The sequence below is a fragment of the Xiphophorus maculatus genome, chromosome 13, assembly GCF_002775205.1.
Source record: "Xiphophorus maculatus strain JP 163 A chromosome 13, X_maculatus-5.0-male, whole genome shotgun sequence".
In the NCBI taxonomy this organism is placed as follows: Eukaryota; Metazoa; Chordata; class Actinopteri; order Cyprinodontiformes; family Poeciliidae; genus Xiphophorus; species Xiphophorus maculatus.
In genome coordinates, this window is record NC_036455.1 from 11,169,226 (window position 1) to 11,184,453 (window position 15,228).

A 15,228-nucleotide genomic window follows, 5' to 3' on the forward strand; every position below is an offset into this window, starting at 1 on the left:
AAGATGAATAAACATAAAGTTGGCAATGCTTTTAGTTCTATAGTATTATTACACATTACTGTACACAACAAAAGCTCCATGAAAGAGTAGATGTAATCAGATTCTCAGTCCCAAATATTGCTGTTTGTTGTAGTCAGATGCAAGTTAGAAAAATGAAAGTGTGTTGAATCAGTGTTTAGCTGTTGCATATTGGGGGGTTGAGTAATAGGAGTTTAATAAAGCAAAAATAAATAAATAAATAAAGTTGTGCTTGTTCCTACTGCACAAAGAGAAAGATGATAATGGAAACCAGCCAATTAAAACCTTTAACATCAAATCTATTGCTATTCAGCTAATCACACACCTGTGTCCACTGTTCTTGTCTGCAGATACATTGTAGGGATTAAAATATATATTTGGCTTGAATTATTCTCTCACAGATAAACAGAGGGGTTACCGTCTTAACATTGTTCTTAAATTATATAATTTCAGTTGTTGTATTTGTTTCCATGCTTTCCTATGTTTATTTTTCAACCTGGACAGCTGAACATTACTAGAACTATTTACTGTAAATAATCCACCAGACATAAGAAATTATACATAGAGAACTTTATTGAATATATCTATATATTTATATTTTGTATATACTTGTATTTTTTTTTGTCTTTTCCAGAGAGAATCTGTATATTGTATTGCTTCCCTTTATCATTAGTGTTCCTTTCTTGAATCCATCTCAGTTTTCTCTCTGAAGAGTTTCAAGTTGAGCTTGTGTCAGTAGCCAAAGTGCTGGAAAAGGAACTTGGTTTTCACATTGGCCTCAGAATGGCTTTAACATTGGTACATAACCATAAAACGAAATAAAAAAAATGTCTAGCAGACAAAGTTATTACAAACACTTCACAAAACATATGTAAGCTTAGGACACATGTCAGTAGGCACAGGGTGGGTACCAGGTATCAAGGAATACCAAAGTTTAAAATGTTAGTTTCAAAAAAATTGTCATTACTCTCTATAATTTGAAATTTGCCAGAGAAAGTGCCAGAATGACAAGCAATTTCTCTTGTGTGCAGCAAAAAGCAATACCTGTTGCTGCCAATCAACTGCTGTTGGTGTCTTCTTGGTTGAAAGAAGACACCCATATTTTTTCCTTTCTGACAACAGATGAAAAAACGAAAACTATAGGAGCACCACACATGGTATTATTGTGGCAGGAACAGTGATAACTGGTGCTTATCTGCTTCACATAGAAGATATTGGATCATGTTATACAAATTTATTTCAACTTTACTTTTTGCAAATGCCACAGTACTAAGAAACAGTGATAAGTTTACCAGCCCATGCCTACATTTCAGTATTTACACAAATTTGTGCCTTAGAAATAACAGATGTAGCTTGTTGTACTTAATGTTTACTGTGTGAACACATTTAGCATTACCAACACAGACCACAGGCAGCTCACTTTGTCAGCACTAAGGTTACCAACTATCTATCGCAGGGACCATTGTCACCTTTTTAGTCCCAAGATAAAAGAGTTGGAACTCTGAAACAATATAACATTAAGAATATTGATCCATACCACCAGCAAAATAAATATATTAATATAAACTCTATCACCTACAGGCATACACTAGTTAGAACAATAAAAAACACAGATTTTAGGCTACGTTGGTTATGTTTCAAAAGTAAAACATTTATGCATTTCCTACAAGGAAATGATGACAAAAAAGTGGAAGAAAGACACAAAAGATAAAAAAAAAACAGATAGGAACCAAAGTTAGATAAAATAGACATTTAACAGGAATAAGTGAAGACAAATTATAAATAGAGAACAAAACCAATCCTAATATTTGATAAAAAATAATCCAATAAAATTTTAAAAAGTCAAACCCATAGCATAAAACATAGAAGTGAAACAAAGTGTTACACTTTCAGTAAAATAATACGTGTTAAAAAAGCATAATAGTTTTGAAAAAAAGTGCACTAAAATTTGCCCATTTATTATCATGGATTTATTAGAGCAATAGATGTTTTGAAGAAAATAATAAGTAAACACTTTTCTAAAACAAGATATAGATGTGCTCTTGAGTACGGCACGTAACCTCGAGTTGATCCAGGTTAGCTGTTAACCAGTCAGCCACAGAGGCTGTAATTGGGCAGTTTCCAGTCCGAGCGCATTAGGTCATAGCAGAACATTGCAGATGTGGAGCATAAATGCTCATTTACCTCTCCCAGCACAAACAAATAAAGACAACAATAAAGATATTTAATAAAAACAGAATATGTAGACTCACTAACCTTCCTCTTTTTATGCACCGGTTTTGATGTGACACTACAACTTTTGATTACAACAGCAGGAGAAAAGAATTTAAGATGATTGTGAAAATAAAATACAAACAATGCCATCTAAATGTACAAATACCCTGCAACAACAAGTATGATCATAAAAACACCAAGAACATGATAGCAACACTCAAAGAGTTACAATCTCCTGTAACCTAGAGATGGTCATCGCTCCTCATGTCCACGAATGATGTCAAAACTCAAAGTTTACCATTTACATACTTTGTGTGTTTTTGTATATGTGGATTTTTTTCTCCTATTTTAAAATACATTTATTATTCTATTTTGTTAAACAGTATATAGTTATAGCTATAGAAAGACGGAGGGAAGAGGAATTGGAGTAGAGGCTCTTAATAGCAAGGGTTGGGCTAATTTGTTCAGTCAAAACTGCATTCAGATTTCTGTACATCAATCTGGAACTTACAACAATCTAAGAGTCTAGTGCTGAGTGTCTGGAAAATCAAATCAGAAATTTATTTTTCAGATATTAACTATTTAGTAAACCATCTCAAAAATACCCTGTAGAATGTGTTTCACCTGAAACTTGACTAACTTCTTGAAATTCTCTTATTTAATGATGTGCTAGATACTATTGTTACACAGATAGTTTGAATAAGTCATATTTTGTACAGAGCAACAGATGACTGTAATTTTTAACCTTTGACTCTAAATAAAATTTCACCCCCTGAGTGTAAATTGATCCCAACCCCAGCCTGTTGCTTGCTTTTCAGCCCTTAGCAAGAACATTCAACAGATGCTGCCTTTGAGCCTCCAGTATCTAATTATTGTCATAAGCAGTCATAAAATGCCCTAAAATATTTAAACCGATTAAATATCATATAATGTTTACAACATTCTCTTTATGAAAATAAAACTTCCTTTGACATTAAGGCTTCCTGATGACACACCGTGACCATAATTTATGAGCAGAGTCAAAAGTGCAGCTGCTCACTCGTGATCTGAAATTGATTTTCGTTGCACTTATAGCTGCAATTATGATCATTCCCTAACTGAGAAACCTAGCTGAACATTTCAAAAAATATACTTTGCTACAGATGATCCTACCCCTAACTTTACCTATACAATATCTTGGATATCCTGATGTTTCACAAGAAAAGATGAAATACTTGAAAGAAAGGGAAAAAATTGTAATCTAAGTTCAGTCTCAGTTTGGGCATAAATGCACTTTTAACAGTCTCTTGTTTAAACAATAAATAAATGAGTATTAGGTCATGTTGGTTGTCAGGAGTCCTCATACCTCTTGAACTTGTTTTACATTTTGTCACATCCAGTCACAAACTCTAAGGTATTTTACTCAGATTTTGATTAATTGATAAATACATGGTTATGCATAATTCTGAAAAGTATGGCTAGATTTGGTATTGAAAAGAATTGAAAAGAATTCCCATAGCACAATACCACAATGTTTATGTGGGCAGTGTTTAAAGGATGATGTGACATAGTGATTTGTAGCTATAGTGTTTTGGATTTAGGTCATTTTTGGTCTCACCTAACCACAACCTTCCTTCAAATTTGCCAAAAACATGTCCTATGAAAGCTTTGATTTAAACTTTTTTTTCTTGCGCCTTTTCAATAAAAGTCAACTTTGTGCTATTCCAGAGTTACAATGGGTCATGGCTGCTTTTCCATGTCGTGACAACTTTGCAGTTGTTCTGTTTCTATTTCAGGTCATGGATTGAAAAGGGAACTGAAATGCTCAACATGATCCCTGACCTGTCTGGTGTTGAAACTGGGGGCCATAATAGCAGTTGCTCAGCAATATCTCCCTATATGTACGTGAAGCCTGCATAGAAAAGGTGTATCGACAGTGACATTAAGCTTCAAAAATTATTCAGTAATTAGGTGAATTCTGAAGGAAGTTAATATCGCTGGATTTCATTTAGTAGCGTAAGAATAATTTTTTGATTTTTATCAGCATAACACTCTTTAAAAACATGCATATGGGGGAATTCCCCCACAGATGCATAATTTGGCTTCACTTCACATTTATATATTACTTTGTGTTAGCTGCACATATAATTCCAATAAAATGCATTAAAGTTTGTGTCTATAAACAAAGAAATTGTAAAAAAGCTCAAAGGGTAGGAAAGCTTTAGCAAGGCAGATGCAGTGTGATAGAGTGTACAGAACTATTCAAAGTGAAGCTTGAAGTCTGTCCTGGACGCACTTATTTCTCTAACATGTCATTAAAAATAAATGGTCTTGCAGTGAGTCACACTGCTCCCTTGTGTGACATTAACATTAGGCCAGATGTGAGTGAGGTGTTACTCTGTGGACCAGAGGTCAAGCAGCTACTTAGGATCTAGAATTGGTCCCTGAAAAGCTCTTCACGTGGCAATAATTTGTGACATTCTGTTCCTTTGAACAGACATGTGACAAAACTATGGCTTGTATCATCTTGGCACATCTTATTATTGGTCATCTTTGAGTGTTTTTGGACTCTTACGGACATTATAAAAGCCAGATGGGACGATACAAGAGTAAACTCTACAGATTCATACCAGGGCAATTAAAGGTATGAACTGTTCTATTCTGTCCCTGGGGTTATTTGATCAGATTTGTACAATTGGTTTAGTAAAAGAGAAAACAAAAGTAAATAGAATAAAACACTGACTTGAATGTTCCGATGGTTTTAAGGCAGGCAGTTGTCATCAATGTCCACAGAGTATTAGGTGTTTTATGACTGTTTATGATATTATATCTATGGCAGCTAGATACTCCCAGACTCAAGGACAAAAACCTTTACTGTTGAAATGTTGCCCACCCATTTTAAGCCATAGCTTTTTATACTTTTTGAGGCCCTTCTAGCCCTTCTCTGTGAGGTTCCACTTTAAACAGGTGTTGTTTTCCTGTTAAGTGTATCGGAGTTGCTATCCCTGTCCCTTTTGGCTGTCAGCCGGTCCAGGGTTCCAACGTTGCCCCTGTCTCGCTCCATTGTAGCTGTTGAGATTGGGGCTGACGGGGCCGGCGCAGCAGCTGCGGTGGAGGTATTCAGTGGGGCAGCATTAGCAGCAGCTGCTGCAGCCGCCAAGTTGGACTTGGAGTGAGATGGGAGCGTACCACTGCTTATCACCGGCCCTCCTCCTGCGCCTCCACTGCTGCCGCTGGAATCTTTCGGGAAGTAATTGTGAAGCTGATAAAGCGTGGCCCGGTCCACTGTGCCGTAGAGAGGCGGGGCGCCTCCTCCCAGGCTCCCCAGCTTGGAGTCCCTTGACAGGGTGTACATGGAGATGTCACCACCACCTCCACCACTCCCGCCACTGCTGCTGTGGTGTGGGTTGGGCAGAGTGGCAACGGAGAAAGGAGGAGCAGATGGAGGAAGAGTGAAGGTCTTGGAAGCTCCAACGGGGGAAGTCTCCTGTGAACGAGGTGGGTCAGTGGAGCGGGAGCTGGAGCGGGAGCGCCGCCTGAAGCGGTAGCTGGGCAGACGCAGCATGGCATGGGTGGTGCTCTTGAAAAGGTCAGTGCGAGAGCGACAGCGCAGCTCCTTGTTCTTCTCAATGTAGATGTTGACAGCCAGGACTCCAACCATCTCAGCCAGGATGAAGGACAGACCGCCAAAGTAAAATGACCAGCCATAAGAGTAATGCCACTTCTTATCCTCATCTTTCTTTGGCGAAATGTCGCTGAGAGCTGCAGAGATGTATACTATCACGCCAATGATGTTGCTAAGCCCTAGAGAGATAGACAAAAAGTTGATGTGTTCCTGTCACATTAAACAAGCTCAGCTTTATGGGACTATGAAAGTTGACACATTGGGCACATTTTTCAGTTGGAAAAAGGCAGTAAGAATGTCAATATGGATTTTGTTTATAAATTTATTGATCTCACTAACATCTCACAGTACAAAAATACCCGCAGTAAAGCTCCAGTCTTACCTGCTGCTACAAAAAGAATTCCTCCTCCGAGAATAATGTTCCTTTTGCTTTTGTAGAAGCCGCTGGAAGCAACGCACACGCCGCCCAACAGGAGCAATATGGCACTGAGGATTGGAAAGATACTGGAAGCCCTAACCACACCTGCAGATGGCAATGGAAACATTATTGTTTCAGACCGTCTTTGCCAGGATACACAATTGTTGCTACTTTTTCTCCCAAAAGTTCAATACTACATTGTTTTTAATTATAAAACATAATTCTCGTGTTGTGAAAAAGCTCTCTCTTTGAAACTTGAAACATTAACAGAGTTTTTCCTGTTTTTCCTGTTTTACTGTCAAACAAAAAGCCTCAAAATTCAGCTCTCAGTCGGTTTAACAACTCTGGAAACTGAGCATTGCATTATCTCATCATTTACAATGTTAATTATCAGGAGATATTAGAGAGAATTAAATGTTAAATGGTTACATTTCAGGTCTAATCCTGATATAAAGCAGAATTCGTCATTTTAAACTTATGTAACTTGAGATGAAATTGTAAATGGACTTAACTTGCATACTCTAGCATAAATCTTACATATTTTCTTTAAAATTAACTGACAGTCACCCAATGTTCACGAATGACACCCAGTTTAGAGGGGAAATTAAGGTGAAGTGTCTTGACCAGGTCTAGATAAACATAGGTGAAATAAATTTGTAATCAAACTCACAACCTTCCATTTGCCATACTGATACTAATTGCCTTCTACATTTTTCATTTACTCTTTCTTATGTTTATTATGGTTTCATGTTGATGGCCAATTCCTGAAACCCCTAACTTTAATTGATTGCATAAAAGTAAAAGATTGATTGTCTGAATGAAAGCACCATGGGCCTTTCTAAATGTTATCAATGATCATTCTATGTATTCAGAGAAGATTTGGGAGAAGGACCAAAAACAAGATTTCTGGGATTATTTGATCCGCTGTGTTTGGAAAAAAAGAAATGCTGAATGTAATTCAAAGAAACCAGTTCATAGCTGTCAGAGGTCCAAGCGTCAACATTTCATACTTTTTTTTCTACTAAAAGGATAAGATAACTCGATGTTGAGTGGCCAGTGGATAAGACCACACATCATTACATTTTGGACAGGTACCTTCTGCTCTTAATGGTCACGGAAGAAAATTCTCATTTTTGTTGAAGAAAAAAAAGAGAGAAAAAATCAAGAAAATTGTAATTCTGGTTTGTTTTCATTTATTCATTTTTGTTGTTTCTCTATATTTAAAACATTGTAAACATAATACTGCAGCCTTAAATAAGTTAGTTTGGGCCAAATGTAGCAGATGTTCAGTTCAGCATATAAAGAAAAGTTCAAGGAGCTCATACAATAAAAAAAATGCAATCTACAAGCTTTCCTGTCTTCAGATTGATGTTTACAAGACTAAAAACTACATGATTATATGCTCCTCTTGAATATTACTTAAATTATAAATATTTTACTTTTACCTTACTTTTGCTTTTTTGATTGTAAGAAGTTAAAAAGGCATTTTTTTCATGACATAATTAAGCAAATCAAAATAATTATGCAACAATGAGACAGGTGCACATAACATAATAGTTTATTCAGTTTAGTAAACTGAAACACACTAGCCTCCCAGCTTCCTTCCCAGAAATATAAATTTTTATGTAACGTAAATGCAATACATACTTTGCAAAGTAAAAGGTTAATGGTGGTGTAAAAAGGATTTGCTTTTACAATAGAGAAATGGATGTTGAAATGCAATAAATCCTGCTTAAAAATAATCTATCAGTGAAGACTATTCTTTCAATCCATCTGTGAAAACCACAGCCTTGCGTACACCCCCAGACTCAAAGCCCCATGCACGTGCATCCATAAACCCTGCAGACACACACACCTTCAGCAACACTTTGCTTGAGTCTGACATCCGTGCATTGGTATCCGCCCACCACCCCCATTCTGGTCCTTTTTGTATCGTTGCTCAATTGAAACATTTATGTGTGTGTGCGGGTGTACGTGCTGTTCGCGGTGCTGTGTGGGTATGCCACTGAACTGTTATTTATGTCTCTATGCATTTTTTTGTGTGTGAATTTGTGATGCATTTTGTAAGCGTTACTCACGAAGCAGATACTCTGCAGCATCTTGGTCATAGTCTGCGTCGTCGGGAAAATGATTGATCTGGGAACACACACCTCTCTTCAAGCCTGAGCACAATACAGAGGGGAGGATGAGGAAGAGGCGATGATGAAGGATATGGAAGTACACTTTGTACAAAGCTGTATTTTTGAGGATTAATTTTTGTTATAAAATATCTACTCATAAATGCCTATAATCAATCCAAGATCTCCATAAGTTGTAGTGCAATATGTAGTTGCATATTTAAGTAAGCAGAAGTGAGGGTTTTGCTTTTTGTGGGAGAACAGTTATATCACTGTTGATTATTGGACAATCAACATTGTGCAAAATGATTATGCAACTGGAAGAAAAAGGGAAATATTTTCATCTCACTTGTTGACTTGAATATTCTAAAAGGAAAATAATGGACAAACAAACAACTGAAAGTATACAAATAAACTTTTCTGACATAAAAATAAAACCAGTCACTAATATAACTATCCATATTTTCAACAACAGAAGGGTTCCATTTATAGAGTCTGTCAGTTTCTTTGCTTCTAATGTTTAAGGAGGGACCACAGTGATTTATGTCAGGTGAGAAGGCAACAATATCATTTTTCTTTCATCTTAGAAGTCTTTTTCTGAGAAGCCACACAGTTTATTCAATGCAGCATTTTTCTGCCTAGTCAAAGTTGTCTATTTATAAGATTCTGATTATTTTGAGTCCACCTTCTGCCCAAAATCTTCCAACTACTTCCTCTTCAGTTACAACACTTTCATCCATCTGGCCTGTCAAGAGTCACTCCATTCTCATTTGAAAAAATGCTTCTTTAGAAATTTCCTGACCAGTCTTCAATTATTTCAACATATAGTTTGGTCAGTGGTGGTTGAGTTTCAGCCTTCCATACTATGCCCCTGTCTCTGACTACTGAACACATAGTACATCTGGGTACTTCAGGTAGATTGCAGCTATGGCAGCACTTTAGGAGAATGGGTTTCTGGTATCTTCACTTTTTATTCGTCTCAAATTCATTGGCAGTTCATTTTGTGTCATTTTTTCTTACCACATTTCTTTGGGTGCTGTTGACTTTTTGAAACAATTTTTAATGGTTTTGTACTCACACACAATATTTTGGTTATTTCAAGATCATTGGTTTCTCTGAAGGACGTTTTACAATTTTTGACTTTTTAGAGCCAGTTAAATCTTACTTGGTCAGCTTTAACCGACAAATATATCTGGCTTAGTAATTAGGGATATTTTGACATATGATGTTGATCATAGGCCACACCAATGTAATTACACAAACAGACATCACCTAATTGCTGAAATCCATTTGCATCCTAATGGATGCGATTTTGAACCATTGCATTCAAAGTTGTCCAGGTTGGAGTCAAAACCTTATATGATCAAAATACGAATTTACCTAACAGTGCAGTTAAAGAGTCAAAAACATCCCCTGTTTCCAAAGGCTAAGGTTTGGGCAGTTTCTATTAAAAATCTAACAAGAAACAAAAACATTTTGACACTACAACAGGATATTTTTAGGAGCGATCACAGATTATAGACACAATTTACTTTAAAATTGTTGACTAAAATATCAAATTAACCCAAAAGGGAATCCACTTTTTGAGGGCAATGTAATATCCTTCAGCATTTAAAAAAAATCACCAGGTAACTGTTTTGTCAAATCTGGCAAGACAAGCACTGAATGAATTTAAATTCTTATTACTTTTATTGGCAGATTATGACTCAATAGGTGTAGAAGCAGAAAGAACATAATTCCACATAAAGCAGTTTGCTTGTTCAGCACCATGGACAGCGTAAGGAAGGCTTACAATGTTAAAGCAGAGGATACATAGCAATAGTTCCTAATTTATGCAAACATCCCTACCGTCCACTCTTTGTTCTGCTAAACACATTAGAGGGATTGTGTTTCTGGCTGTGAGGTTTTGCAGTACTTTCTCAAAATTACTGTTTTTAGGGTCCAAAGCCCACAGAGTGAGCAAAGGCCATGAAGACGTGGCCATTAATTAGTAATCAAAGTCTAAGGATTTTCATATGTTATGTCAAGAAACAGTTTCTCTAGAAATATTTAGTGAATTTAATGATTTTTCATTTTTCTTTTACATTTCCTCCAACATTAAGAAACAAAAACATTTTAGCAGCACTTAGCACTCATAGTGTCAAAAAGCATGTAGGCTACGACTGTAAGGCCTGAGTGCTTCTGCAAGGATGATCTAATTTGCTGCTATGAAAAATGTGGTAATATTAAATAGTCAATGCATGGTAGGTTGGCATAATTGCTTGCAGTTCTATTTTTGTTGTATTTTTAAATTGATTACAGCTCAGATTTTTCTCCAGCCATGAAAAGTGGCAGCGACAAAATGATGACGATTTAATGAATCCTTTACCATGACTAAAACATTAGTAGTAGATGACAAAATGTCAGGGAGACTATATGTCACATGGGTACTGCTTGTAGTATGTGTCTGTGATTGTACACCTATTTATGTCATGTCTGATTACTCTGATGATCACACTCATCTCAAAAAGTCCCTCATCCTTCCCACCACGCAACTAAATACATAAGAATACATACTTATCACACCAGACAGTTATTTTACAGTCTTAAACACTGAAACCAGCTGTACCTTCAAGGCAGCAAATCCTCCAGAGGCCAGAGTGGGTGAGAGCCCCGGGGTCTTTCTTGTCCTTGTTGCTGGAGGAATCCTCCTGGGAGGAGTTGGCTGTGCTGTTGCAGATGAATGCGCGGGCATACAGCCAGTAATCTGTGCCGATGGCCACCGTCATGAGAGCAAATGCCGCAAAGGCCCCCATGGTGGTCAACAGCACCTGGATGCCTCGTTCCCACCAAACCATCGCAGGGCGTGGAAGGAAACTGACGTCTAATACAAATAAAGAAAAAGGATCAGAAGGTATTTTAAATTTTTTTGTTTGATTCCCAAAATGCAATAAACAGAGATGACTATTTCTATTGATTTACATTCAGTTATTTTTCTCTCCCCCACCTTTAGCTAAATATTCAGTGCTGAATGTTAATAAATACCACCTGCTGATAAAACGTCAAGTGGAGGCGAATAAGTTGTTTAGAAGAGCATTAGGTAACTTTTGACCTTTAATTAGAACCAGAAGAGGCTTGTCTGTCTTGCAAATTCATTTAACAACCCACTCCATTGTCTATTCTGATCTTTTCTCTTATGATGCTTTAGATTCAATGTTGTCATTAATTTATTCAGCATTACATTTTAAGTAAATGTTTTAATTGCCCTTGTCGAAAAATCATCAAGTTTGGTGTAATGAGCAAAGTTACATTTACTTTAAGCCATCAAAGCTTGTATTTTGTTTTTCTCCAGAAAGGATGGGAAACCTTAAAAAGCCTTACAAAAATACCCATTAGCTGTCAGTTGTTTGCCTCTATTTGTAAATTAAACTATTAACTTTTGATGCATGAACAGATCTACTGTCCCTGATGGGCCCACTGTAGGTGACTGGTGGGACCTGCTGATGGCGTTGACTCTGTCGCTACATTCTATGTAAGCACACTTGAGTAGTTTTTAATCAAAACACAGCGTATGTAGCCCAAAGCTGTGAAGAAATGTTGGCAGTGTGCAGCCAGCTGGAAACAAAATGTCCACATCGCTGGAGCAAGATGTGAAAATTGTAAATGTGGATGCAGGACAGGTTCAAATGTTAGTAGTTGTTTGTAATTTATTACATGGACTGTTGAAATTTTTTTTATAACAGACATATTAAGTGTGCAGATGAGTAATTATGTCTTGGCTCGAACCTTTTCATGAATCATTTATATTTTCAAGAATCCTGTTTACCAGTTAAATTATGGTTATGATGTTTGCTCATCATAACCAGTCAATCAGTCGTTGATCAATATTGGTGCATTATACAGTAATTGATTTTGGAGAGGAAAGGGAAACATAGATGCATTTTTTCTAACTATTGTGCAGGAAGTCAAAAGTGAAAGTCAAAAGCTGTGTTTCACCTCCTATACACATTATCTTCCATTCAATTATTCATTCATGCTTATAAAAAACCCAAATAATTTCTGTCCCAGGTTTAAGTTTTCAAAATCTTAGGAAATAAAATGCAGAAAATAAATATGCAACCTTTAGGTACCTCTATAACTGTGACAGACTACTCAAGATACATTAAGAACGACAAGATAATATTTCAGAGCACTGGGGTTTATTACTGCAGCAAAATGAAAGGAGAATTAAGGTGAAGAAGTTCAATCAGTTGTTCATTAGAAGTTGTTTGTTCTTCTAAACACTTAACATTTTCATCTTGAAATCAAGACCTTTTATTGTTTGCATTTTAAAAGTCCATCCATCCATCCATCCATCCATCCATCCATCCATCCATCCATCCATCCATCCATCCATCCATCCATCCATCCATCCATCCATCCATCCATCCATCCATCCATCCATCCATCCATCCATCCATCCATTATGCTTCTACACAATAAATAACTTCTGTATTGTTGCTTTAAACACAGAAAACTTGTTTTGTTGTTTTTCTTTCTCTGACCAACCTGCTGCCATGTTGGCCCCGACAAGTAAATGTGGCAGCAACAGGCTTCCTATACGTCTATTCACATTTAAACTGGTTATTTAAGACCTCTTTAAAACTGATGATGTTACATCTCACCTAACTAAAAAGTAACTGTTTTGAAATGCAGGTTTCTTAAATGGTGGATATATGTTCTAATTTGTCTAATTCAAATATGTAGGAGTAAAAACAGACTATCAAAGGATCAAAGCAAAACAAAAAAAATTAAATACATATTTTTTAAGGTGTTTGATATTGCATGATGCTGTATTAAAACACTTTTTTTCATGTGGAAAAATTAAATGTCTACAACTAACTGTGTGCTACAAGAGATCACAGCAGAGCTACGTATCCTTCCTAACTGCACTTGATTCTGATTGGGTCAAATTAGAAGTAATTTAGGGGATTTAACCAACCAAAGCTGACAGGTTAAGAACATGCATCTAAAGACAACTCAAATAGGAATTCAACTAAAAGAACAATCACTTATGTAACTGTAATTGCTCTCTGTGTTAAACTGTATTGCTTAACCAATATCCGTCACTTGAGCCATTTCTGACCCAGACATGACCAAATCCTCAGCTTCTTATACCAGATCATAGCTACATGTACCAAAGCTGAACCCAGACCTCTGGACACATCTGCACCTTAAGGTGAGTGCCGGTGTGAATGTGGATATGCGGGTCGTTTCCTGAATGGCAGTAAGTCATGTGCGTCTATTTATCTGTTTAAATACAGATGCATGAGTCATATGTGTACCTACACAAATCCAGATGTGTGCAGGTTACATGCAAAAGCACATGCGTATGCAAGTGTATTACCTGGGGGCATGCTTCTTCCTTTCGTCTCCATCTCCTGTCCCCCCTGCTGCTGTTGCTGCTGCTGTTCTTCTTCTTCGTCAGTGAAGAGAGCTTCGTAACCCCGGTCCGAACCGCCTCCATCCACCGTTTATCCTTTGCTTTCTCTCCCCTTTCTCCTTCTCTCTTTTCACTGCCACTTCCTCAAATCTGAACCTTTCCTACTTCTTTGCGGTCTCTTTTCTTTTTAGTTTTTTCTGTTTTTCTTTTTCTTTTTTAAATTTTGGCCACTCCTTCGCTTGTTCTTAGCAAGTGGTGGGTGCTTCACTCGCTGTCCGCTCCTCTTATTGAATTGCCGTGGCAGTCATCTTCTGCAACTGAGAGAGGCAAGAAGGAGGTGGCGTTGGGAAGGTGGGGTGAGGAGGGAGCAAATGAGAGAGACTGCCAGAAAAGACAAAAGAGAGAGAGAGATGAACAGAATCAAAGGACTGGGAATATAAAGTGAAGAAACCAAACACTGAAAGAAGAAGACGAGATGAGGTGGGCGGTGAATTCGACTAACAGATGAGAAATGAGTATGAAAACCAGGGGATGCTTCTGTGCAAAAGCATTCCCTGTGAATACAAGCCTTTTTCAATCTAAAATGATTTCTTTGTCAGTTAAAAAAAAAGCAAATATCCAAAACCTGTAACCTGTAGCCAACAGCAAAAGCAAGCCCCCTTGTAAATAAGAAAAGCTGGTTTGCCTCCACAAAGAGAGAGAGAAAGCAAAAAAAGAACAAGCGATGCGAGAGAGCGTGCTCTAGTCCATTGCCATGGCAACAGTGAATTCCAAAGTCTATGGTGAAGCTGGCAAGTGTGCGTGTGTGTGTGTGTGTGTGCGCGTGTGTGTGTGTGTGTGTGTGTGTGTCTGTGTGTGTGTTTGTTAGCGTGCAGAGCTGAGATGGGGAAATAAAGCGATGAATGTAACAACTGAGAGGATTTTGTTGAGATTAAAGAAAAATTACAGTGTAAATTGTGTTCGCACACAGAGAAGCTTAGATGTTGACACTGGCTGCCCAAACACAGGGATTTCTGTCGTGGACATGTTTGATTCCTCACTGAAGATGAGGAATGAACATTCACAGAAGAGATGACAGACTTGTGAGTCATTTGTGCTGCGGTCACAGCATCTTGGCATGCCTCATCCATCCAACTTTCTTCCTGTTGGTGCGATAGTTTAATCACAAGGACTTAGCCCTGGATTGTACTTTGAACCTCACAATGTGAATTTTCAAAGCCAAGACATCAAGCAGAGATTTGACAGCTTTCCCAAGGGCATTCCAGCAGAACAGCTGCTTTTCACCCTGAACTTCCATCCTGCATTTCAACATTTTTCCTGGAGAGAAAACCCCCGTCAGCTCTGGCAGGAGGTCAAGTTTTACTGCTTCTTTTTGTTTTCATTTTCTTCTTACAAGCTGTTGCCAAATCTACAGGGCATCTTAAATCCACATGAGAGGTAGCTGCACCACCACAGC

At 37.5% G+C, this 15,228-nt stretch overlaps 1 protein-coding gene across 1 annotated transcript; it reads right to left on the reverse strand.

The window, feature by feature from the left end:
- Nucleotides 1-595: 595 nt before the first annotated feature.
- LOC102221222 (voltage-dependent calcium channel gamma-4 subunit-like) lies at nt 596-14,491 on the reverse strand. The gene is made up of 6 exons (XM_023344792.1): nt 14,398-14,491; nt 13,737-14,153; nt 10,980-11,234; nt 8,333-8,416; nt 6,219-6,359; nt 596-6,015 (listed from the first exon to the last, which is right to left on the reverse strand). The coding sequence occupies exons 2-6, from the start codon at nt 13,765-13,767 to the stop codon at nt 5,171-5,173; spliced, it is 1,356 nt and encodes a 451-aa protein (XP_023200560.1). The 5' UTR covers nt 13,768-14,153; nt 14,398-14,491; the 3' UTR covers nt 596-5,170.
- Between the last annotated feature and the right edge of the window lie 737 nt (nt 14,492-15,228).

Excerpts from the sequence above, each read along its gene's own strand:
- LOC102221222 (XM_023344792.1), bottom strand. The coding sequence starts at position 13,767 with ATGGAGACGAAAGGAAGAAGCATGCCCCCAG. Across the intron at positions 11,235-13,736 it reads AGGAAGAAGCATGCCCCCAG|ACGTCAGTTTCCTTCCACGC; the intron begins GTAATACACTTG and ends TATTTGTATTAG. Across the intron at positions 8,417-10,979 it reads GAGGATTTGCTGCCTTGAAG|GCTTGAAGAGAGGTGTGTGT; the intron begins GTACAGCTGGTT and ends TATTGTGCTCAG.